The sequence below is a fragment of the Heterodontus francisci genome, chromosome 17 (genome assembly GCF_036365525.1).
Source record: "Heterodontus francisci isolate sHetFra1 chromosome 17, sHetFra1.hap1, whole genome shotgun sequence".
Taxonomy (NCBI): Eukaryota; Metazoa; Chordata; class Chondrichthyes; order Heterodontiformes; family Heterodontidae; genus Heterodontus; species Heterodontus francisci.
Genome location: NC_090387.1, coordinates 63,466,250 through 63,490,334, shown reverse-complemented (window position 1 = coordinate 63,490,334; position 24,085 = coordinate 63,466,250). Strand labels below are relative to the sequence as shown.

The following is a 24,085-nucleotide window of genomic DNA, read 5'->3' as shown; positions in this document are numbered from 1 at the left end:
GGGGCACAGGGTGTCCGACCATTAGGGCTGCCGCCCCAGCCCACAGAAGGCCGCCAGGTTTTACCTAGTGGCATTCTTGGGCCTTTGCTGCCGGGCGGCCGCAAGTAAAATACCAGCGGTGGCCGGAGGAGGCCCTTAAGTGGCAGTTAATTGGTCACTTAAGGGCCTTGATTGGCCTGGGGCAGGCAGGCCGTTTCTCACCACCACCGCACCCCGTAAAATTGCAGTGGGGGTGGGAGGGCATCGGTAATAGCCCCCTGCCTCCCACTCAATTTTACGTTCCCGCCCGCCACCAGCCCACTCGTTTGGGGGCTGTAAAATTCTGGCCTATAGCTTCACCAGAGCTCAGATAAGGATTAGAGAATTGTTTTAGCATTTCAGTTAGCCATGGAGTGAATTTGCTCAGGCTGCCTGATTCCATTTCTGCCCTTGAAGAAAGAGTAATCACAAATACTGTGTAGCTAAGATGCACCAGTCAGCCCCTTTACAGTACAGCAAAGACAGCAAGCCTAACCAGTTCTTTGAGTCATCCTGGATCTCTCATACACCCTCTCACTCAATGACGATGTCAGGTTCCACATGTATGCTGACGACACCCAGTTCTTCCTCATCACTACCTCTGTTGACCCATCCATTCTCTCTGATTGTCACACCGCATGTCCAACATGCAGTCATGGTTGAGCAGAAGTTTCTTTCAACTAAATGTTGAGAAGACCAAAGTCATTGTTCTTGGTTCCCGTCACAAACTCTGTTCCATGGCCACTGTTTGAGGCTGCAATCTTGGCATCTATTTGATCCTAAGTTGAGCTTCCAACCACATAACTGTTCCATCACGAAGACCATCTGCTTCCACCTCCATAACATTGCTCATCTCTGCCCCGCCTCAGCTCATTTGCTGCTGAAACCCACATCCATATCTTTTACAACATCTAGGCTTGGACTATTCCAATGCTTTCCTGGTCGGTCGTCCATCTTTCACCCTCGATAAACTTGAACTTATCCAAAACTCTACTGCCCATATCTTAGCTTGCACCAAGTCCAGTTTATCCATCACCCTGTGCTCGCTGACTTAAATTGACTCTTGGTCCAGCAATGCACAATTCCAAAACTCTTATTCTTGCTTTCAAATTCCTCCATGGCCTTGCCTATCTCTGTAATCTCCTCCAGCCCTACAACCCACAGATTTTTGTGCTCGTCCAATTCTGGCCTCTGGCACATCCCTGATTTTAATTGTTCCACCATTGCCTTCAGTTGCCTAGGTGGTAAACTGTGGAATTCCCTTGCTAAATCTCTGCATCTCTCATTCCTCCTTTAAGATTCTCCTTAAAATTTAGCTGTTTGACCAAGCTTTTGATTATCTGCCCTAATATCTTTCTATCTGGCTCAGTGACAAATTTTGGCTGATAACGTTCTGGTGAAGTGCCTTGGACGTTTTGCTTTGTTAAAGGTGCTATATAACTGCAAATTATTGTTGTTAACACAGGCCTAAAAATGGGGTATAGAGGGAGTGGTGTCAAAAAGTTAAAGATAAAAAGAAAGAAATAATTTTTGCAATCCTTATTTTTGTACATTAACTCCAAACAAGAAAGGACAAAAAAAGGAAAAGATTAAACACTTGTAAGAACTTCAATGTCTACACTCAATTTTCACTTTTTAAGATCCACAAGTATTCTTATGACTGAAGCCCAAGTACCTTCCACACACGGGGTCCTTTCTGTTTCATGACTGCCAGATGGTTGATCTGGAGGCAATACAGAGTTCATTTACAATTTAAATCGGAAAAAAATAGCAAAATCATGCAAATAAATGACCTTAATAACTGAAATTCTCAAAATATCAAAATCACAAATTGTAGATGATTACATTCACCAAGTGTGATAACATTATTGTAGCATAGACCAGATTAAGAAAATCACTCTAGGATGCAGTGCCAATCAGAAATGGGAAAGTGCTCCATTTCCCACTGTTAACATCCCTCATATTCACAAAGGTAAAGTCACCAGAAGTAATCTTTTAAACAAGTATGTAGTTCTTTCAAGGAAGTGTAAAGTAAATTAGTCTTTGGCGAATAAATGTTTCTCTGGTCTGTAGGGATTTAATATGTATCCAAATTTTTATTTCTAATATTCTTTTTTTTTTCTTCTTAGTATCTGGTATTCAATACATCTACCACTCCACATTCCAGGCCAGGGAGCCTGTTCTGAGGGGGAAGAAAAAAAAATTCAGCATTGTCAATGTTTCCCTCTGTGGCCTCCGTCCATAGCCTCAGCATCCTAAATTTATAGGTAGATACTGGGAAATGTGTATACCACCAAAGTATAACCACACTGAGCAAAAAACTCACCTTCTGGTCTGGGATGGTCTTTTCTATCTGCCTCCATTTGTACTCTGGCCGTAACAGGAGTTCTTGATTTTCTTGGCAACGGCACCTTTAAATCTATTGTTGATAAAGAGTTTTATGACAATAATATAGTGTATGCTCGATTTAAAACAACATAGCATAAAATGGAGGAGTAGCTTCCAACATGTGGAACAAGAAAAGACCACTTGACCCATGAAGCACAGCTTCCGCAAATTGTGCACAATTTATCCCGTGCTGGAGTCAACTCCACCCAGTTAATCTACCTGGGGAAGGTTTAACATAAATACATGGTAATTTTGAAAAGTAATCAAACAAAACTCCAGAAAAAGCTTCCCTGATGGCCCAGTAGGTTAATATCCATCAATATTGGCGACCACGCTCTGGAAGTGGTTCAAGAGTTCACCTACCTAGGCTCAACTATCACCAGTAACCTGTCTCTAGATGCAGAAATCAACAAGCACATGGGTAAGGCTTCCACTGCTATGTCCAGACTGGCCAAGAGAGAGAGTGTGGGAAAATGGCGCACTGACACGGAACACAAAAGTCTGAGTGTATCAGGCCAGTGTCCTCAGTACCTTGCTCTATGGCAGCGAGGCCTGGACAATGTATGCCAGCCAAGAGCGACGTCTCAATTCATTCCATCTTCGCTGCCTCCGGAGAATACTTGGCATCAGGTGGCAGGACCGTATCTCCAACACAGAAATCCTCGAGGCGGCCAACATCCCCAGCTTGTACACACTACTGAGTCAGCGGCACTTGAGATGGCTTGGCCATGTGAGCCGCATGGAAGATGGCAGGATCCCCAAAGACACATTGTACAGGGAGCTCGCCACTGATATCAGACCCACCGGCCATCCATGTCTCCGCTATAAAGATGTCTGCAAACGCGACATGAAATCCTGTGACATTGATCACAAGTCGTGGGAGTCAGTTGCCAGCGTTCTCCAGAGCTGGCAGGCAGCCATAAAGACGGGGCTAAAATGTGGCGAGTCGAAGAGACTTAGTAGTTGGCAGGAAAAAAGACAGAGGCGCAAGGGGAGAGCCAACTGTGCAACAGCCCCGACAAACAAATTTCTCTGCAGCACCTGTGGAAGAGTCTGTCACTCTAGAATTGGCCTTTATAGCCACTCCAGGTACTGCTTCACAAACCACTGACCACCTCCAGGCACATATCCATTGTCTCTCGAGATAAGGAGGCCCAAAAGAATTGTGGTGTATTTCTCAGTCCATACTGAATTAGCTGATTTCAGCCATGATACTGCAACAGACATCAGCAACCCTGAATTAGGGAGGGGAAAATTATTGATGGTTCCCATGTGAAGAATGGCCACTTCAGCTCGACACTAGCGCGCTGCCAGCTGCCACACCTGATCACCTTTGGAAATTGGAACACTCCTTCCAGGGTATTCATTTGTCTACACTATCAAACACTGGCCTGCTGTTCTTCACAGACAGCATTAATTTACTTATTTTGTTTGCACTTGTTTTTTCCCTCTTTATTCCTGTGTGGTTTCACCAAACACATATCTTTTCCAAATACAGAAGCAGGCTGATGGAGTGCTGTCAGGACCTATCAATGCTACTTTATGGCCGGCTGTGAGGAGTTGCATGAAGGTAACTTGGGGTGAATGGCTTCTGATTTCCCTCTTGTTGCTTCAAGTATTTAATTTTTCCTTAAAAGACAAAAATCATCTCTCTCAGCCACTCCCACAGAAAAGAATTCCATGAAATAAAAACAGAAAGTGCTGGAAATACTCAACAGGTTAGAAGGGGGAAGTAGAACAAAAGGGAAGGTGTGTGATAGTTACGCTTTTAGTTACAATTTTAAATTGATAACTGCTTATCACTGATTCTCCAACTAGAGGAAACCATCTTTTCCCTATTCTATCATTCTGTCAAATGCTTCATAATTTTACAAAGTTCCTGATCATGTCAAAGTAGAAAGAGATACGTATAGGGAATGAGCAGCTCATTGGGATTAGTCTTGCATTGCTCTAGCAAATAGCCAGCACACACACAAAGCTGAATCGTATCTTTCTGATGTTCTGAAGTGAATGGTCTATAGGAATTTAATGTGGAGACTTGCTCTGCAAAACCATACCCACAACTCAGTAGCTCCTGTGTGCTGCCAGCTTCAAATCATTAGGTAATGAGGTAATGGACCAATGAGCAGAGAATTTGCATGTCCCACAGGAAGGGGAAGAGAAATTACAGGGTCACCACTGGCTACCGCAGTGGTTGATTTCAGATTAGCAACCATGTGCCATGCCTGGGGATGGTGCCATGGTAGGAAAAAAAATCAAAATGCAGAAGATAAATTATCTTTAAAATAAATAAGAATCTAATTTTCATTTCCCAAACAAGAGATCTGCCAACTTCCTACCTTCTAGCTCTACTGTGCTGCTCAGCTGATCCAATTGTTCTTCAGAGGCAGACAGCATGGTCATTTGAAGAAAAGGTTTCCCATCTGGTTGTGATGTATGGTGATTTATATCTAGAAACAGGGGACAATACTCTTATAAACACAGGTAAGTTGTGTAAACAAAAAATGGCTTAAGCTGATTTCCGTTCCCTCCCTTGTTGCAAATCCACATTCCAACCAGGTCAGAGCATAGAGTGGCTTGTATCTTTGATGTCACCATAGCTGCACTCAATGCAGCTCCAAGACACTTGGGAGAGGAAAACACTTCATGTTATCCTTCTCGCCTTGATACAAGCTGGAGAAAATCTCAATGATAGGAACTGAGTTACAATAAGTTAAGTCTGAAATTGACTGGGGCCCATTGAATGGGAGTGCATCTACCTATCACTGAAGAGCAATAGTTATTTGGTAAATTCTGTAAACTCTTAATTTTCACATTTTGTTTTTAATTTCTTACAACCATGGAACATTTTTATGCGCCATTTCAAGGAGAAACTTAAACAGGGTGTGGACTGATTCCAAGAATTCCTCGAGGCCTTTGCTCAAAGAAGGCAAATATAATGTGAAGCATGATGGTGGAAATAGGTTTTCTCTGAATATATTCCACATTAGCAGCCTGCAAAGCCATGCTGTCATCCTACAATCTAATTACTTTTAAAATCTAAGTTTGGCATCATGTGACCATAGCTTCTTAATTCAGTTATTATCTCTTTATGTGACTTATACCATAATTAGGACAAGTGACTTGGTGTGGCGTGGTATATCATAACAAATCCCAAACATTTCTTTACTTATGTTGTATAGTATGTGCTGTGTATATGATTTTCTATGTGTAGTGTGTGGTGTGTGTAGTATGTGCTGCCCAATACTGAAATTCCATGTAAAATGGCCCATACTATGAAAAAATAGTGATAACAAATCACTTACCCTAATTACATGTCTTGATCCTTTAGGTATATTTCTGAATTTCAAAATAAAATAATGAAAGGGTCAGCTGTACCTTCAGATGGTGAATGTTCTTCATTCTTTTCCTTTGCCTCCCCCTCAATGTCCAATTTCCTCACTGATGTTGAATTTGATGGTGTAAGCTTCTCAGTGCTGGGAGCTTCATCCTGAATTATACTTTTTTGCAATGCTACAGACTTTCTTGGAACTGGTACAGGACTCTGGTCTTTGTTCCCTTGTTGCAGATGTTTCCTGCGAGGAGGAGGAAGCAGGATTCTCTGAGCCCCACCTGTTGTAATTTCTTGTCGTTTTGTTTCTTCTTCATCAGATTCTGTATTCTTGGCTCCTCTGGGCAACTGTCCTTCAGAATTCTCTTTATCTGAATAAATAGACAAAGACACGTTATTAAACATTATTCAAATATCTGGATCCTGGTTTCCAAAATCTTTTCTCGGTTCTTCTGCACAAACGATATTCGTACCTGCTGGGATAGTTATTTTTGTTTTTAAATTGTGCCCCTCTTCTGAAAGCAACAACTCTTCACTGTTCACAAGGGCCAACACTTGTTCAGCACTTCACACAAGTGCCAGTCTTGATGCATGAAACTTTCATGTTGGAAGGCTACTTACTAGAAGGGCATCATAGCCAATGCCTATCCTGTCCCCAGGAGCAGGAACCCTGGCAGACGTTTCCCTTTCATAACTCAAAGGTGTCAACTGTAGTACACCATTAGCATGATAGCCAACTCAGCAGAAACTGGGGACTGAACCTGGTTCCTTCCTATCTGTACAGATCAGTGCCAATTTGGTGCATTTACCTGCTAAATCATTGGGTACCTCAATGCCATGGTCTTAAAATGCTCTATTGTAAGGCCACCTACAAGCCAGAATGGAAGAGCTGTGCCAATGCATTCAATCTGAACATTTTCTAAACCTTTTGGGGAGGGGGGTGGGGCAGGTGGGGGATGGGGGTTGTCTATGATTATCTCTACAGCATCCTGTTGAGATTGACTATAAGAAATGGTATTTTCTGCCAAACCTTCCTTAGAGCATGAAAGTTTATTTTATTTTAATTCATTCATGGGATGAGGGCGTCGCTAGCTAGGCTAGCATTCATTGTCCATCCCTTATTGCCCTGGAGAAGGTGGTGGTGAGCTGCCTTCTTGAACCACTGCAGCCCGTGAGAGGTAGGGACACCCACAGTGCTGTTAGCAAGGGCGTTCCAGGATGTTGACCCAGTGACTGCAAGGAACGGCAATATAGTTCCAAGTCAGGATGGTGTGTGACTTGGAGGGGAACTTACAGGTGGTGATGTTCCCTTGCATTTGCTGCTCTTGTCCTTCTAGTTGGTAGAGGTCGGGGGTTTAGAAGGTGCTGTTAAGGAGCCTTGGTGTGTTGCTGCAGTGCATCTTGTAGATGGTACACACTACTGCCACTGTGCGCCGGTGATGAAGGGAGTGAATGTTTGTAGATGGGGTGCCAATCAGGTGGGCTGCTTTGTCCTGGATGGTGTCAAGCCTCTTGAGTGTTGGAGCTGCACCCATCCAAGCAAGTGGAGCGTATTCCATCACACTCCTGACTTGTGCCTTGTAGATGGTGGACAGGCATTGGGAAATCAGGAGGTGAGCTACTCGCCACAGGATTCCTAGCCTCTGACCTGCTCTTGTAGCCATGGTATTTATATGGCTACTCCAGTTCAGTTTCTGGTCAATGGTAACCCTTAGAATCTTGATAGTGGGGGATTCAGCAAGCGTAATGCCATTGAATGTCAAAGGGAGATGGTTAGATTCTGTCTTGTTGGAGGTGGTCATTGACTGGCACTTGTGTGGCGCAAATGTTACTTGCCACTTAACAGCCCAAGTCTGGATATTGTCCAGATCTTGCTGCATTTCTACACGGACAGCTTCAGTATCTGAGGAGTCGCAAATGGTGCTGAACATTGTGCAATATCTTATGATTGAAGGAAGGTCATTGATGAAGCAGCTGAAGGCGGTTGGGCCTAGGACACTACCCCGAGGAACTCCTGCAGTGATGTCCTGGAGCTGAGATGATTGACCTCCAACAACCACGGCCATTTTCCTTTGCGCTAGGTATGACGCCAACCAGTGGAGTATTTTGCCCGATTCCCATTGACTTCAGTTTTGCTAGGGCTGCTTGATGCCATATTCGGTTAAATGCTGCCTTGATGTCAAAGGCAGTCACTATGACCTCACCTCTTGAATTCAGCACTTCCGCCCATGTTTAAACCATGGCCGTAATGAGGTCTGGAGCTGAGTGGCCCTGGCGGAATGCAAACTGAGTGTCACTGAGCAGGTTATTGCTAAGCAAGTGCCGCTTGATAGCGCTGTCGATGACACCTTCCATTACTTTGCTGATGATTGAGAGTAGGCTGATGGGGCAGTAATTGGCCTGGTAGGACTTGTCCTGCTTTCTGTGTACAGGACATACCTGGCAATTTTCCACATTGGCAGGTAGATGCCAGAGTTGTAGCTGTACTGGAACAGCTTGGCTCGGGGCGCGGCAAGTTCTGGAGCACAGGTCTTCAGTACTATTGCCGGAATATTGTCAGGACCCTTGGCTTTTGCAGTATCCAGTGCCTTCAGTCGTTTCTTGATATCACGTGGAGTGAATCGAATTGGCTGAAGTCTGGCATCTGTGATGTTGGGGACTTCAGGAGGAGGCCGAGATGGATCATCAACTCGGCACTTCTGGCTGAAGATTGTTGCAAATGCTTCAGCCTTATCTTTCGCACTGATGTGCTGGGCTCCCCCATCATTGAGGATGGGGATATTTGTGGAGCCACCTCCTCCCGTTAGTTGTTTAATTGTCCACCACCATTCACGGCTGGATGTGGCAGGACTGCAGAGCTTGGATCTGATCCATTGGTTATAGGATCGCTTAGCTCTGTCTATCGCATGCTGCTTACACAGTTTGGCATCAAACTATGTTTTTCAATCATTCATCGGACTGCTTTGCCGTGGTTCCAGTATATGGATCCAGGGTGGAGAATGTGGAACTATCATGGTCCGGAGGATTAGTGCCCAGATTTACTGCTGGAGTTATTAATCATGACAGGGGAAGGGAAAGTCAGAGTTGGTGTGCTTTCTGTTTCAATACAGTAAATTAAATACAAGCCAACCAATGATACTGTATATAAATTCTCTACTTGCAACACAACTCCTGTATTTATTAGTACAGGTGCAGTTAGAGGCTTGTAATAGCTTCTGCCTGATGTGGAACTGAGCCATAAAGATCTGTACTGAATTAGCTCATTTCACACATGAAGCAGCAGGGGCACTACAAATGGCTTTGGTGCCTCTAGACTAGTTGAAGGGAAAATCAGCCAGGATTTCCACTCCTGATCACAATCCAGGAATTGCTGCTGGGAAAATGCATACGTCAATAACAGGTGAGAAAGACAAACCTGCAATTGATTAGCACCTACTGTCTCCTCAAAACATTCCACAACAGATGGATTACTTTTGAAGCAGTCACTGTTGTCGTCTATTCAAAATCAGGATTGGGTTTTGGTTATAATAAGCTCACTGTCAAGTAGGCTGCTGAAACTCATCGAAAGGGTTCATATGTGAGGTGTGGGTGCTTGTGTGAGGCACCAGATGGCGGCTGATGCCCATGGAACTGTAAGCCAGCAAAAAGCCAATGCTTTCAGGAGGAGGTGAGAAAATTATAGAGTGGTTCAGAACATGCTTGCATAACTCTACAGAAAATCCAACCACTGCCTCCCTCCACGGTAGACAAGCTTTAAAAGCTGGAAGAATATCATATTTTACCTGCATGACTGCCTGCATAGGTTTTAGCCATATTGGCTACCGCAGAAAGTTTCAGAGATTGAGGGGGAGGCTGTGGTTTGTTCTCTCCAGAGGTTCCTTCCAAAAAAAAACAATTGCATTACATCAATATTCTTCTCTCGAACACATTACATACACATACTATGTCTCACCAAGGTTCTGCTCTTCACAAGATAAATACAGATGACCTATTTTAGCTAGTCTATCTGGAAAAATCATACAGTCCCCCACCACAGCTGTTTTTTTTTAAGAATTCCAACGCTTCCATCTCCATTACCCACTCTTGTGTTGATCACTCTTGGTGCAGAGAAATGGACTGCTTAAGGGTGGGTTTGCCAGACTTTCAAATCCAGTCAGTTCCATTACCCCATTCTATCCCCTAGCCCTGCAAGGTTATTTCCCTAAGGTGTATATCCAATTTCCTTTTGAAATCATTCATCACCTCTGTTTTTACACCTCCATGTTTGGTATCATCAGCAAATTTTGAAATTTTACTCTGTGTTCCAATATCCAAGTCATTTATGCATATCAAAAAAAGCAGTGGTCCTAGCACTGACCCTTGGGGAACACCGCTGTCTACAATTCTCCAGTATGAAAAACAACCATTTACCATGATTTGCTGTTTTCTGTCCTTAAGCCAATTTTTTATCCAAGCTGACACTGACCGCAAACCCCCCCCCACCCCAACCCATGAGCCTCAATTTTGTTAACTAGCCTCTACTTTGGTACTTTGTCAAACACTTTCTTAAAATCCATATAGAAAATGCCCATTGCTTTCCCTTCATCGACCTTCTCTGTTATTTCATCAAAAAACTCAATTAGATTAGTCAAGCACGATCTGCCTTTTACAAATCGTGCTGGCTCTCCGTAATTAACACAAACCTCTCCAAGTGCTTGTTACGCTTTTCCCTGGTTCTTGTTTCTAAACTCTTACCCACCACTGATGTTAAGCTAATTGGCCTGTAGTTACTAGGAATGTCCTTACACCTATTCTTGATTAAGGGTGTCACGTTTGTCATTTTCCAATCCTCTAGCTCAGGGTTGTTCAACTTTTTCACGTTGGGGGGTGGGGTCACATTACAATTGTCTTACACAGGGGTCAGGTGTGACAATTTTGGAAAGATAAAGGCATTAAAAATGTATTTTATTAATCAAAACAACAACAAATGCACATTTTTGTGAAAAAGCTTTAAATGAGTAGACTGATTTATTGACTTACTTTCTCTTTACTATGTTGGACATTGATTTAGTGAGATACCTGCCATTTCTTTGCTTGCACAAATAGTCAGCGTTTGCCCGCACACTTGTAGCGATGCAGAGTATTCCGGATAGATGTCATTCTGTCGGGAGTGATCTTGATCACTCTCTGTCTCTTCTCTCTCTCTCTCTCTCCCTGTGCTCCCCTCTGTGTTGGTCCCCCTTGTCATCCTCGCTCTCTGTGTCCCTCGCCCCGTCCCTTTTTCTCTGTCTCTCTCTCTCTCTGTCCCCCTTTCTATCTCTCTCTCACTCTCTGACAGTTGCAGAGAATGGGAACACTTAGCAGATGGTTGGTCAGTTTAAAAAAAACGCAGTTTAGTTTCACAGCCGACAGCTGCTGACATTGGGAACAGCCATTTCCCAACTTCAGACGGATTCGGGGTTTTCCGACGGGTTCTGACTTTTTTAAAAAAGCCTGCCGGAATTGCGATTTTTAAAAAATAGCCACTCTGCAAAAAGAGCCAGTGGAAGATTTCTCATCTACAGTCACAGGCCCCTAGCGAGGATAAGGAACGGCCCGGGTACAGTTTACATCCCTGGGCCAGATGGAAACCTTTGGCAAGCTGGATCCTGGCCCGCAGGCTGTATGTTGGACAACCCTGCTCTGGCACCTCTCCTGTATCTAGGGAAGATTGGAAAATTACAGCAAGCCCTTCCACTATCCTTAGCAACCTGGGATGCAAACCATCGGACTGGGCAACATCCACTCGAAGCATAGCCAGCCTTTCCAGTACATCCTGCCTATTGTATTTAACCTGGTTCTCACTTGAAGAATTCACCTGACATGCATCATACACTCTTTTTTTTGTTTCATCACATTCTCTATCTCCCTTGTCATCCAAGGAGGTTCTTTTGGTTTTGGTTCCGCAGCCTTGCCTCTTTGTTGAAATGTAACTAGCGTGTACCTGAAATATCTCCTTAAAGATCACCCATTGTTCCACTACAGTTTTTCCTGTCAGTCTTTGATTCCAACTTACCGTCGCTAGATTTCCTCTCATCCCACTGAAGTTGGCCCTCTTCCAATCTAGACACTCTACTTTAGATTGTTCCTTGCTCTTCTCCATTACTAATCTAAACTTTATTATACAATGATCACTCTTATCCAAGTGTTACCTCACAAACAATTGGTCCACTTCATCCCCCAGCACCAGATCCTGTAATGCCTCCTTCCCAGTTGGACCAAGAACATACTAGTCAAGGAAGTTCTCCTGAACACATTTCAGAAATTCCTCCCGCTTCTTACCCTTTACTCTAACATTATCCCAATTGATATTTGGATAATTAAAGTGCCTCAATATCACCACCCTACAGTTCTTGCACATCTCTGTGATTTCCCTGCAGATCTGCTCCTCTATCTCTCTCTCACTATTTGGAGGCCTATAGAATATTCCCCCAGTAGTGTGATCATGCCATTTTTACTCCTGATCTCTAACCAAATATATTCTGTCCTTGCCCCCTCAAAGACATCCTCTCTTTCCAACACTGCAATGTCTTATTAAGTTATTAGGAGAGTTAAGAAGCATCACATCTATTATTAATTTGTGAACTAAGGAGATGCAAGTTAACTTTTTCATTCAGCAGCAACTGCTGTATTGATCTTTTTGTTGCTGCTTAAACATTACTTTTAACAAACCTAATTTTTAGTTATAGTTTAATTCATAATATCTGACAGAGTGGTTATTGATTTGTCATCTGAAGGCCAGGAGGACTCACGTAATCTCCAGCTGCAGTGGGCGTGCTATCTCACCAGATATTGCACATAAGGTGCCACTTCAGTTCACAGGAAGTGAGAACTGTGGCAGGGATTATTATTACTTGGTTGAGATTTTTATTACCTTTTATTGCATTAGATCATAAAGTGTATATTTCTGCTGGGTTTAGTGACATTATTTTGTACCTAAATTAATATAAAGGAAGGACCATAATTGGGATAGTTCTTTTTGTGGCAGTGTATCACCTTGTGAAAATAAGCTCCATAATCAAACTGCAGCACTCTGTTCCTTAGATCTAGATTTAGGACAGACTTTTCAGTTACTTCCAAATCCATTGGTCCCACCGATCCCTGTACAGCTTAGTGTTTGAACCAGTAATTACTCAGACAGCATATCCACATCATACAATCCTGAATTCTAAACAGCTTATGCAATATAATCAGATTCTGTGGGCTCTGTTCTTTTCATGGAGGTCAGATCACTTTTTATTGGCATGCAGCAAAACCTGAGAAAGTTGATACTTTAGCATGTGCTGATTCCAAACACAATTGTCTGCTCACAAAAGAACTCTAGGCCTCAGACACTTGTTAAAGGAGTATAATGTGATGAATTGCAACAGTGCTGAACACACCAATGGATATTTATATTTATTGATACAGCACTGAAACAGGCCCTTCGACCCACCGAGTCTGTGCCGACCATCAACCACCCATTTATACTAATCCTACAGTAATCCCATATCCCTACCACATCCCCACCTGTCCCTATATTCCCCTACCACCTACCTATACTAGGGGCAATTTACAATGGCCAATTTACCTAACAACCTGCAAGTCTTTGACTGTGGGAGGAAACTGGAGCACCCGGCGAAAACCCACTTGCAAACTCCGCACAGGCAGTACCCAGAATTGAATCCGGGTCGCTGGAGCTGTGAGGCTGCGGTGCTAACCACTGCGCCACTGTGGATCTCCAGAGTTAAGTTGTACTTTAGTTTTTTTGTTTTAGAGATACAGCACTGAAACAGGCCCTTCGGCCCACCGAGTCTGTGCCGACCATCAACCACCCATTTTATACTAATCCTACACTAATTCCATATTCCTACCACATCCCCACCTGTCCCTATATTTCCCTACCACCTACCTATACTAGGGGCAATTTATAATGGACAATTTACCTATCAACCTGCAAGTCTTTGGCATGTGGGAGGAAACCGGAGCACCCGGAGGAAACCCACGCAGACACAGGGAGAACTTGCAAACTCCACACAGGCAGTATCCAGAATTGAACCCGGGTCACTGGAGCTGTGAAGCTACGGTGCTAACCACTGCGCCGCCACTGTGTATTTATTCAATAATAAGCCACTCATTGCAAGGAGCTTTTACTTTGCATTTTGCTCAAATTGCTAAGTTAACCATGATTTCTTTTTTACATTGCCCAAACTCACATATGAAGAATGTGCAAAGCACCAGAGGACTGCTGGTGTCAACAGCAACAAACCCCACTTAAAAACTGGGCAGGAATTGTGCATCATAAACCAAAAATGTTAATTTTGCAGTGGGACAGCCAGTTCAAAGCAACTTAACTTTGGTATTCATTGTATGGGTTTTGATGGAATCCGTGATTGCAAAGCTTATTTTTTTAGACCCTAGGAGGGAAACTAGAAGTGAATCAGAAACAGAACCTAAAAACTGAAACAGAAACCGGAAAAACAACTTCTGGTTTTGGAGGAAACTGACACTGGTTAGAACCAGATAAAGGGAGACAGAGACCTCCCCAGATCAGGCAGGAGTGGAGCGCTGCAAGCAGAAGAAAGTGAAGACTGACCAGGAGCTGTTTCTGTTATTTAAAGTAGCTGACCAACCAGACTCAGCCATACAGTGCACAGGTTGTCAGTGAAGAACTCTGTTAAAGTGAAGGCTGGTAAATCAATGCCATCAAGACTGTTGTGAGCAGAGCTGAGGAGGTTCTGGAAAGTGCATCTTGCAGTGAAGACCGTACCCGTGGAGTTTGGATTGAAAGGGAACTGCTGTCAGAAGAACAGCAGCTAATTCCTTGAAGAAAGGAGCTGAAAATCCATCTGAGAAACTTCAGAGTTGTGAAGAACTGTGTGATTGCAATTTGGTGTTATATACCCTGGGTGGACTGTCGAGCGAAACTGAGAGACCCATCTCTGTTGTATCACAGGGAAGCCACAGGGAAGGTCATCGCAAGAGTCCTTCTCAATTGCCTCCTTCACGTGGCTGAAGAGCTGCTACTGGAATCACAATGTGGATTTCATCCATCAAGAGGCACAGTGGACATGATCTTCACAGTAAGACAACTCCAAGAAAAATGTAGGAAGCAGCAGCACTCTTTATATATGGCCGCCTTTGACCTCACAAAGGCCTTCAACTCTATCAACCAGCAGGGATTATGGAACATCCTCCTCAAATTTGACTGCCCAGAAAAATTTGTCACCATCCTCCGCCTGCTGCACGATGACAAGCAAGCTGTAATCCTTGCCAATGGATCTGCCACTGACCCAATCTGAGTGCAAACTGGGATCAAGCAAGGTTGTGTCATTGCACCAACACTCTTTTCCATCTTCCTCACCACAACACTCCAACTCATCTCCTTGAAGTTACCTGCCGGAGTAGATCTACTCTACAGGACGAGCGGGAAACTATTTAACCTACCTCCCCTCCAGTCCAGAACCAAGGTCACTCCAACCTCTGTCATCGAGCTGCAGTAGGCTGACGATGCTTACATGTGCGTATACTCAGAGGTCGAGCTGCAAACTCTCATCAATGCATTCAAGGAGGTGTATGAAAAGAATGGGCCTTAAGCTAAACATCTAGAAGACAAAGGTCCTCTACCAGCCTGCACCCACAGTGCAACACTGTCCCCGACTATCAAGATCCACGGTGAATCATGGACAATGTGGATCATTTCTCATATCTTGGGAGCCTCCTATCAGCAAGAGCAGACATCGACGATGAAACTCAGCATCGCCTCCAGTGTGCCAGCGCAGCGGTCGTCTAAAGAAAAGAGTGTTTGACGACAAAGACCTCAAACCTGGCACCAAGCTCATGATCTACAGGGCTGCAGTGCTACCTGCCCTCCTGTATGTGCCAGAAACATGAACACTGTACAGCAGACATTTCAAAGCCCTGGAGAGATATCACCAGCGGTGCCTCTGCAAGATCATGCAAATTAAGTGGCAGGACAGGCACTGTCCAATATCAGTGTCCTCTCTCAGGCCAACATCCCAGTTTCGAGACACTGGTCATGGCTAATCAGTTACGTTGGGTGGGCCACATTGTCTGCATGCCTGACACAAGACTCCCAAAACAAGCTTTCTACTCCGAGCTCCGTCATGGCAAGAGGCTACCAGCAGGGCAGAGGAAATGCTACAAGGATGTCTTTGAAGCCTCCCTGACAAAATGTGACATCCCCACTGATTCGTGGGAATCTCTTGCCCGAGACCGCCCAAAATGGAGAAGAAGCATCTGCAAAAGTGCCAGCCAGTTCGGACAACATCGAAATAAAAGCAAAATACTGCGGATGCTGGAAATCTGAAATAAAAACAAGAAATGCTGGAACCACTCAGCAGGTCTGGCAGCATCTGTGGAAACAGAAGCAGAGTTAATGTTTCGGGTCAGTGACCCTTCTTCGGACAACATCGACACGTCCAGGCAGCGACCAAGTGCAAACAGTGGAAGGAGCGTTCGGAAATTCAAGCATCCCATTCACTCGCCTCAGCAAACACCACATGCCCCACCTGTGGCAGAGTGTGCAGATCCAGAATTGGACTATTCAGTCACCTAGGACCCACAACCCTGGAGTGGAAGAAAGTCATCCTCGTTGCCAAAGGACTGCCTAAGGAGGAGGATCTGGTAGTTAAGGTGTAAATTGTAATATATATATTGACGGTGATATATCTGTTGCTTCATGTTTAATTTATGTTGGTTTTGGATTGAGTGTTAAAGTAAAATTTTGTATGATTGGTTTGGCTTCCTAAGTTGGGGTCAGTTGGTGGATTTGATACTTTTGGTTTATTGGTGGTCTCCACGAGGATCATAATGGGGTGGTGGGCTGCTAACCTCATCCTTGTTCTCAAGCACATTCCACTCGTGCAGCTGCCTGCTGTATGGGGTAACTTCTTTAGCCTGAGTTTCCCTTTTCCCATGTGGGTAAATGCTTGCTGTCCACTTGGTGCTTCCCTCCAATGACCCAGCTGAGATTAGAAACTCACATGACAGAGCAGGTTCAAACATTACATGGAAGTAACATTTTACTGTATTTTCATGCTTATTAAAAACAAAACTTATTGCACAGACTACAAAAAAAAAGTTCTGTTCAAGTTACTGAAGGGGTTAGTAAAAGGCAGAGAATACATCAACATGCTCAATGCAGAACCAAGAAACAAGACCTCCACCACTGATAATGGAAATTTCCAATCTATGATGCATGCTGTATTTAATAGCCGTGACAGCTAGCAATGGGCAGCTACATCCCATAAGCACAGAGTTGGATAAAATCCCTGGTTTTGATGTCAGAGATGAAACAACATTGTGTGACTCATTGCACTATTAGCACTTGTGTTTTAATTTTGAATACAGAAACTGCATGTAGCAAACATTGGTTCCATTTGTGGTGGCTGGTGAATTCTATTAAGAATAAGAGGAGTTTTTAAGTAATGCCAAAACTTAAATGATCATTTAAGTTTCCTATGTCTTACCACTGGAATCAGTTCCTTTTGCATCTGATTCTGCACTCTAAAAAAAAATACAAAAAGGAAAGAATAAGTTACCATACAATATATATTGTATCTGGTCCATGTACTTCGCTGTGTTAATTCCATTTACCCAGAGTCATTAAAACAGCCTTTAAACAAACACTCTGCAAAACACTTACAAATGGTCAATTAACTTTAATCCCTTTTTAAAGTCAGAAGATAATCATTTTCTTTTTGGTTTACTTTCTCTCTTCTGCATTATGCAGCATCTGTGACTGAGTTGGTAACTTTTTCTTTGCTTGCACTACTCTGAAACTGGTAGAGTTGCCAACACTTGTGGATCATGATTTGTAGAAGTAGATTTACAATTCACATGATAAATTTAATCATAGGTGCTACATGTTTCAATTTCTCACTTACATCATTAGCCATTAAAAATGTCAAATATTATGCAGCATTCAACTGAGTCTCGAGTACTGGCAATGCTCAATCAACCATAATGAGGTGCTTGACAGTAATCCAGAAAATGGCTCTCCAGACAATTTTCCTTCCCTCCTTATGAATCTGTGATATGAAGCTCAATGGCAGTGGTGCGGGAGGGGAAATCACAGGGACTTCCCACTTGCCCCTGGTGACATGCTCAAGTGTACTGTATGTTGCTCTAATGACTGTAGAGTCAACTATGGGTCTTTGAAACCTCCTGTAATAAAAATTGGTCCTCATTGTGCTCTTCAGCAAAGGGCACACACAAAAAGGACTAATTTCAGGTATATTATCATATGCCTCAAGGATGCATGATAAACATCTGTCTCAAGATTCATTAGTATCATTTCTCAGGCACCTGAAAAGATCACCTAAAACAGGTATAAGGTCCCCTGCATATGCTCATGAGAAGCCTAATACCCATTTAAGGACCCTGACAAGAAATTTGTCTGCTCTGAGCAGAGCTGGCCTCAGGCTGTGACTGCACTTCAAAAATAATTCACCAGTGCTGATGGGATTTGGATTCCCTGGGTTCAAGGAAGGCCTTTTAAATGCATGGTGAAGTCTTGTAGGAACATAGGAACAGGAGTAGGCCATTTAGCCCCTTGAGCCTGTTCTGCCATTCAATTAGATCATGTATAATCTATGACCTAATTCCGTATATGCACCTTTTCCCCAATTTTCATAATAGTTTCGGATAAATAAAATCTATCAATCTCAGTTTTAAAATTAATAATTGATCTAGCATCAATTGCTGTTTGCGAAAGTTCTAAACTTCTACCACCCTTTGCATGAGGGTGTGTTTCCTAATTACACTCCTGATCGGTCAGGCTCTAATTTTTTGATTATGTCCCCTAGACTTAGACTCTAACTAGCAGAAATAGTTTCTTCCAATCTACCCTCTCTGTTCCCCTTAATATTTTGAAAACTTTGATCAAAATCACCCCCTAACCTTTGAAATTTCAGGGAATACAACCCTACTTTGTGTAATCTCTCCTTATAATTTAACTCTTGAAGTCCAGGTATCATTCTGGTAAATCTATGCTGCCAGTGTATCCTTCCTAAGGTTTGCTGCCCAGAACTGCTCACAGTACTCCAGGTGTGGTCTAGCCAGGGCTCTGTATAGCTGAAGCATAATTTCTACTCCTTTGTCTTGTAGTCTTCTAGATAGAAAAGCCAGCATTCCATTAGCCTTTTTGATTATTTTCTGTACCTGTTCATGACATTTTAATGATCTGTTTACCTGGACCCCCAGATCTCTTTGGACTGTCACTGTTTCTAGCTTTTCATAATTTTGAAAGTATCCTGTTCTATTGTTTTTAGATCAAAAGTGGATGACATTTGCCTACGTTGAAACCCATTTGTAGTTTTGCCCATTCACTTAATCTATCAACATAACTTTGCAATTTTTATGCTTCCATCTACACTGCTTACAATGCTATCTTTGTGTCATTGGCAAATTTGGATATATGGCTTTCTATCCCATCATCTAAGTTGTTAATGAATACAGTGAATAGTTGAGTCCTCAACACAGGTCCTTGTGGGACACCACTAGTCACATCCTGCCAATTAGAGTACCTGCTCATTATCCCTACTCTCTGTCTCCTTGCGCTCAGCGAATTTCCTAACCCAGTCAATAACTTGCCTTGAATTCCATCATCTTCAACTTTAGCTAATAGTCTCTAATGAGGGACTGTGTCAGATACCTTCTGCAAGTCCATATAAATAACTTCCATAGACATCCCCCTGTCCACTATTTTAGTCACATCTTCAAAAAATTCAATCAGATTCATCAGGCATGACCTACCCTTCACAAATCCATGCTGGCTCTCTCTAATGAGCTGAAAATATTCAAGGTGTTCACCCACTCTCTCCTTAATTATAGGCTCTAGCAATTTCTTGACAACAGATGTTAGGATAACTGGTCTATAATTCCCTGGTTTCCCTCTGTCACCTTTTTGAAATAGCGGAGTGATAATTTCTCCGTTACTATTATCTTGCTTATGTGAATTTTGTTGAGTCCTTGTCCATGATTCAATAATAGTTTTCTTGGGATGTCTGGTATGCTGACCTCTTCCAAAACAATTGTAAAATAATTATTCAGCATATCCACCATTTCCTCATTTTCATTGACAACATCACCACGATCAGTTTTCAAGGGGCTCACATGTAATTTTAGAAGTTTTTTGTGTTGTCCCCACCTGGTTTCACTGGGCATGCTGGCGACTTGGTGTCAAGCATGCCCATGGATCCAAAAATGATCCACTGCCCTTCCCTGCCCTTTATACATAGTGCAGCTTCTGCCTACATTAGCTGGCAAGGTCTTGATTGAGTGGGCATTCAAATAACCTGAACAACATTGAGATGGAATAGCAAATCTTAATCCTGTTGCTTTAGTTACATGAAGTACTAGTGCAGAACTATACCAGAAAGACTTTGTGGTTTGTAATTCTTCAGATAAACTGTAACATTTGAGCTATGTTAAAGAAAGAAAAGAGGTTGCCTTCTCACATCCCCAGGACATCCCAAAGCTTTTCAAAGCCTGTGATTTATTTTTGAAGTGCAGTCACAGTATTTACACAGGGCAATGTGGTGATAGTCGTTCTCTTGCAGTATCAGAAAGATTGCTGCAGGCCCTGTAGAACAAAGCAACTTCAAACACTCTCATCCTATTTTCAAAATAAGCTATCTCTTACCAGTTTCGTCTTAGGGTCAGAGGGTATCACCTTCAGACCTGCTCTATCTAGCACTCGGTGTAGGTGCTGCTCAGATCTGAGTCGCTGACCTCTTTCACACAGCTCTGATTTAAGTTCCTGTGGGTAAACAGAAATGATAGATTCCTAATATTAACTCTCAAAGCCATCGGTTTCAGACGACACACATTATTCAGTTTAAACAAGCTTCAGACATTACCGTCACTAGCTCGTTACAGGTAAGGCACAAGAAAGTGAAAAATACAACTGTTGCAATATTCGTTTCACTGTTAATATTTGGATCTTCTTTCCCTTCTCCTGAAGTTGTTGACTCAAACCAGGTACTGCTCCACAGGTGCTGGTACTTTTCCCAAAGTGCTGACCCTATAGGGCATCACACCCAAGTTTGATCTTGTCCCAAATTGACACTTACATATGCCACTTTCCAGCATGGGTCCATGGTAAACCTCTTCCCTTCCGGTCACAGACTAGGGTGCTGAGGCTAATGTTAGAGCCCTACTACCACCATTGCTGTGATTAGCTAACTTAGCACAGACTGGGAATAAAAGCTTGGACCTTTTGGTTTGTATGAGTCAATTATTCAATGCCGTTACCAACCCAACCAACAAAGGAACTATTCGATCCTAACTACTTCTACAACCATAAATTCTCTCCACTCCAACTGTTTGAACTCTCAGCCTCGCATTTACACACAGTCAGACTGAGCTGTGGGCATCCCCTTGCCGCTGCCAACATTCTATTGGGTCACAAAGAGTCCACACTTGGAGGGACGCTGGGTTTTACTCCTTCAGTCTCTCATAGAACGTTTGAGCAGATATTGTACCTGCAACCTCCTCAGTTGCTCCTTAGGAGAGATACTGAACTTGGTAGCAGAGCTCCCATGCATGACCTGCACTGAATTGCAGAGTGGTCATGAGAGTTAACCTGCATATCCATTCAGCCAGCAAATGGCATGGTGTTTGTAGGCACAGGAGGAAGAGAAATTAAAATCAGTTGTCTTGATTTTAAGGATGCTGATGATTGTACTTATGAAAGGTGTGATGCAATTCCTAAACTGTGTTGTTATTTATTTTTTTTTAAAAACAGAAAATGCTGGAAATAAACCGCAGGTCCATCAGGATCTAAAAAAGATTAATGTTTCAGCTATAATCCTCCATCAGATTTGGACAATGTGCAATGATTTATTTTATTTCAGATCTCCAGCATTTGCAGTTTTTAAAAATCTCTGCTGTTAGCCACAGTGCATGCAAGTTTTATTTTTCAACAAGCTTTTTGAGTATTCCCATTTTTTAAAAACACACCTTGCCAGATACTGTGAACTGCACTGACAACTCCTCAGCATCCTTACTTCCAGGGAACAGTATTAATGAGCGTGTTTTGACACCACGTAATGACGACTGCTGCCTAGTTGTAATGTCTTGCTTGGCTTGTTCTGCACTGCCCTCTTGTGGTTTAGCTTGATTATGCGTCTCCTCTGATTTATTCTGGAGTTTTGGGAGATCCATGGATGAACACTTCTTGCCTTTCTGTTGGTTTCCCTCAGCATCCTTCTCTGCCTTTTGCATTTTATTGAACCTGGCTTTCTTGAAAACAAACAAGTCACTGAGTTTGGGATATCTCTTTTTTATTTTTGGAAGCAACGCTGCTGACGTGCTTGGTTCTTCTTGCTTCAGAGGCTGGCCTTTCCTGCACAAAGCAGATAAATAAGTTAGAAAAAAAAAAGTCAGATATCAGCGATACAGGTCCCTGGGATACAAACACCCGCTCTTATTTGGATTCATCAGCCAATGATATTCATTACACCAAGGCATTAAAGGCAACTCATTTTCCAACTAGATTGTTCTGATCAACAAAAGTGGAGCTTGATTGTTGTTTGAAATTATAGCTAATAATAGATTCCTTAACAAATGTTGACTCACTTGGAGTTGGCACCTGCAATTTTATAACAACGATCACACAGATGATCCAGCCTGTTAGTCATGGAAAACAACTTGAGTGCAAGGTCATCACGGTTTGAAGCTGCAAATAGCGACTTGTCATTTTGATGAATACTTGCAAAATGTAAAGTGTAACATGAAATGTTTGTGGGTATAATGTTGTCAGCGTCAATGTTGGTTATCAATTTTGCCCACAGCACAAAAGTTAAATATTCAGTCAAAACCAGATTAGCTACAAAAGACACCCTCCTATAAATAGGATAAATGGCTTTCTGTTTGTGGTGTGTTATTGTGGGATCAGGAAGGATAATTTGGGTTTCTGCTGTTTCCTGATAATTAATATGGTGCAACAAATTGCAAGTATCCCATGGGCTGCATGGGTATGAAACACATCAACAACTAGAAGGTGTCCATGGAAATCAGCTAAATCAGCAGTCAATGCTGGGGGTAATTTTAACCTAACCCACCTGACAGGAAACCAACGGGATCAGATCAACCACCTATTTCCTGCTTCTACTGAAGTCAGTAGTAAGTAAAATCGGGTGGGGTATATAAGGTACATGGACTGTGGGGTTAGAGAGGAGGGGAGTGAAACATCCCCCCTTAAAAGTAATTCAGTTACTTCACAACACATTGCCCCTTCTATTATGCTGTACCCAATGCTGCATCCAAGTGCTTGTTCAAGTTGCTTGTTCAAGGTCAAACTAGATCAGGCAGAGGACTTTGTTTTCACGAATGATTGGTAAAACGATCAGTATAACTGAAGATGGTATTGGAAATTCAGCAACGCTAGCGGCCTTGAGGTTTGAAGAACCTACCCTCTGTTTAAGCAGATGGCAGCTGAGGAGACATTCACCAGTTCGGAGACTGAGGACTACAAAGAGTCTCAGCACAATTAAAAGAGTCACACATGGCTCAGGATCCCCCAGGTTACAGACCCCTGCTCCAAAGAACAGCTAATGATGGATGACAAGTACTAGTGATTATAATGAGTAGGAAACACTCAAGAACTGAAATACATGTTAATGAGATTCTGAAACATGAGAAAAAACAAACAGTCCTACCTGCACTCTTCCTTTATATGCTTTGCACATATTCTTCTATAAATTAGAACTCATTAGCTCCTAAATTCATTATTTACCTAACAAACTATTGTTAAATAGATTCAGAGGAGCAATGTAACCTAATTGCAGTACAAACAATTTCAGCTCCTTGGAAAGAAACAACCAGTGAGGACCAACAGTGAATCTTGTAGCAGAGGCATAGGTGATTCACAATTAAACCTCAGCCACTTGCACTTCTTGCCAGATCTGCCATTTTGAGTGCAGCACGATGTGGGTGAGGTTCGTCTGCAGATAAGGCAACCGCATTCTAAGGTCACAATATAATCTGCCAAACTTGATCGAGCTCTTCAAGAGCAAAATACTGCGGATGCTGGAAGTCTGAAAGAAAAACTGAAAATGCTGGAAATACTCAGCATCAGGCAGCATCCGTGCAGAAACAGTGTTGACTTCTCAGGATTCAGAAAAAGGTCATTGACCTGAAAAGTTAACTCTGTTTCTCTCTCCCCAGATACCGCCAGACTTTGAGTATTTCTAGTATTTTCTGTCTTGATCGAATTCTTCAATGAAATAACAGAAGGTTGATGAGGGTAGTGCAATTGAAGGGTGTATGGACTTTGAAAAAGCATTTGATAATGTGCCACATAATAGATTGATTAGCAAAACT

General features: G+C 42.7%; 1 protein-coding gene across 5 annotated transcripts in view; it reads right to left on the bottom strand.

Annotated features, from left to right (window-relative positions):
- carmil2 (capping protein regulator and myosin 1 linker 2) overlaps positions 1-24,085 on the bottom strand; it is a 227,918-nt gene that overhangs the window by 4,799 nt on the left and 199,034 nt on the right. For 4 of the 5 annotated variants that reach the window (XM_068049521.1, XM_068049525.1, XM_068049523.1 and 1 more), the window contains 8 exons: positions 21,722-22,106; positions 20,403-20,519; positions 17,227-17,263; positions 9,520-9,615; positions 5,785-6,108; positions 4,746-4,856; positions 2,345-2,437; positions 1,694-1,741 (listed from right to left, as the gene is read on the bottom strand). In XM_068049521.1, coding sequence (XP_067905622.1) covers positions 1,694-1,741; positions 2,345-2,437; positions 4,746-4,856; positions 5,785-6,108; positions 9,520-9,615; positions 17,227-17,263; positions 20,403-20,519; positions 21,722-22,106 — 1,211 coding nt within the window. The remainder of the gene's footprint in view (positions 1-1,693; positions 1,742-2,344; positions 2,438-4,745; positions 4,857-5,784; positions 6,109-9,519; positions 9,616-17,226; positions 17,264-20,402; positions 20,520-21,721; positions 22,107-24,085) is intronic. The other variant, XM_068049522.1, reaches the window with a different exon arrangement.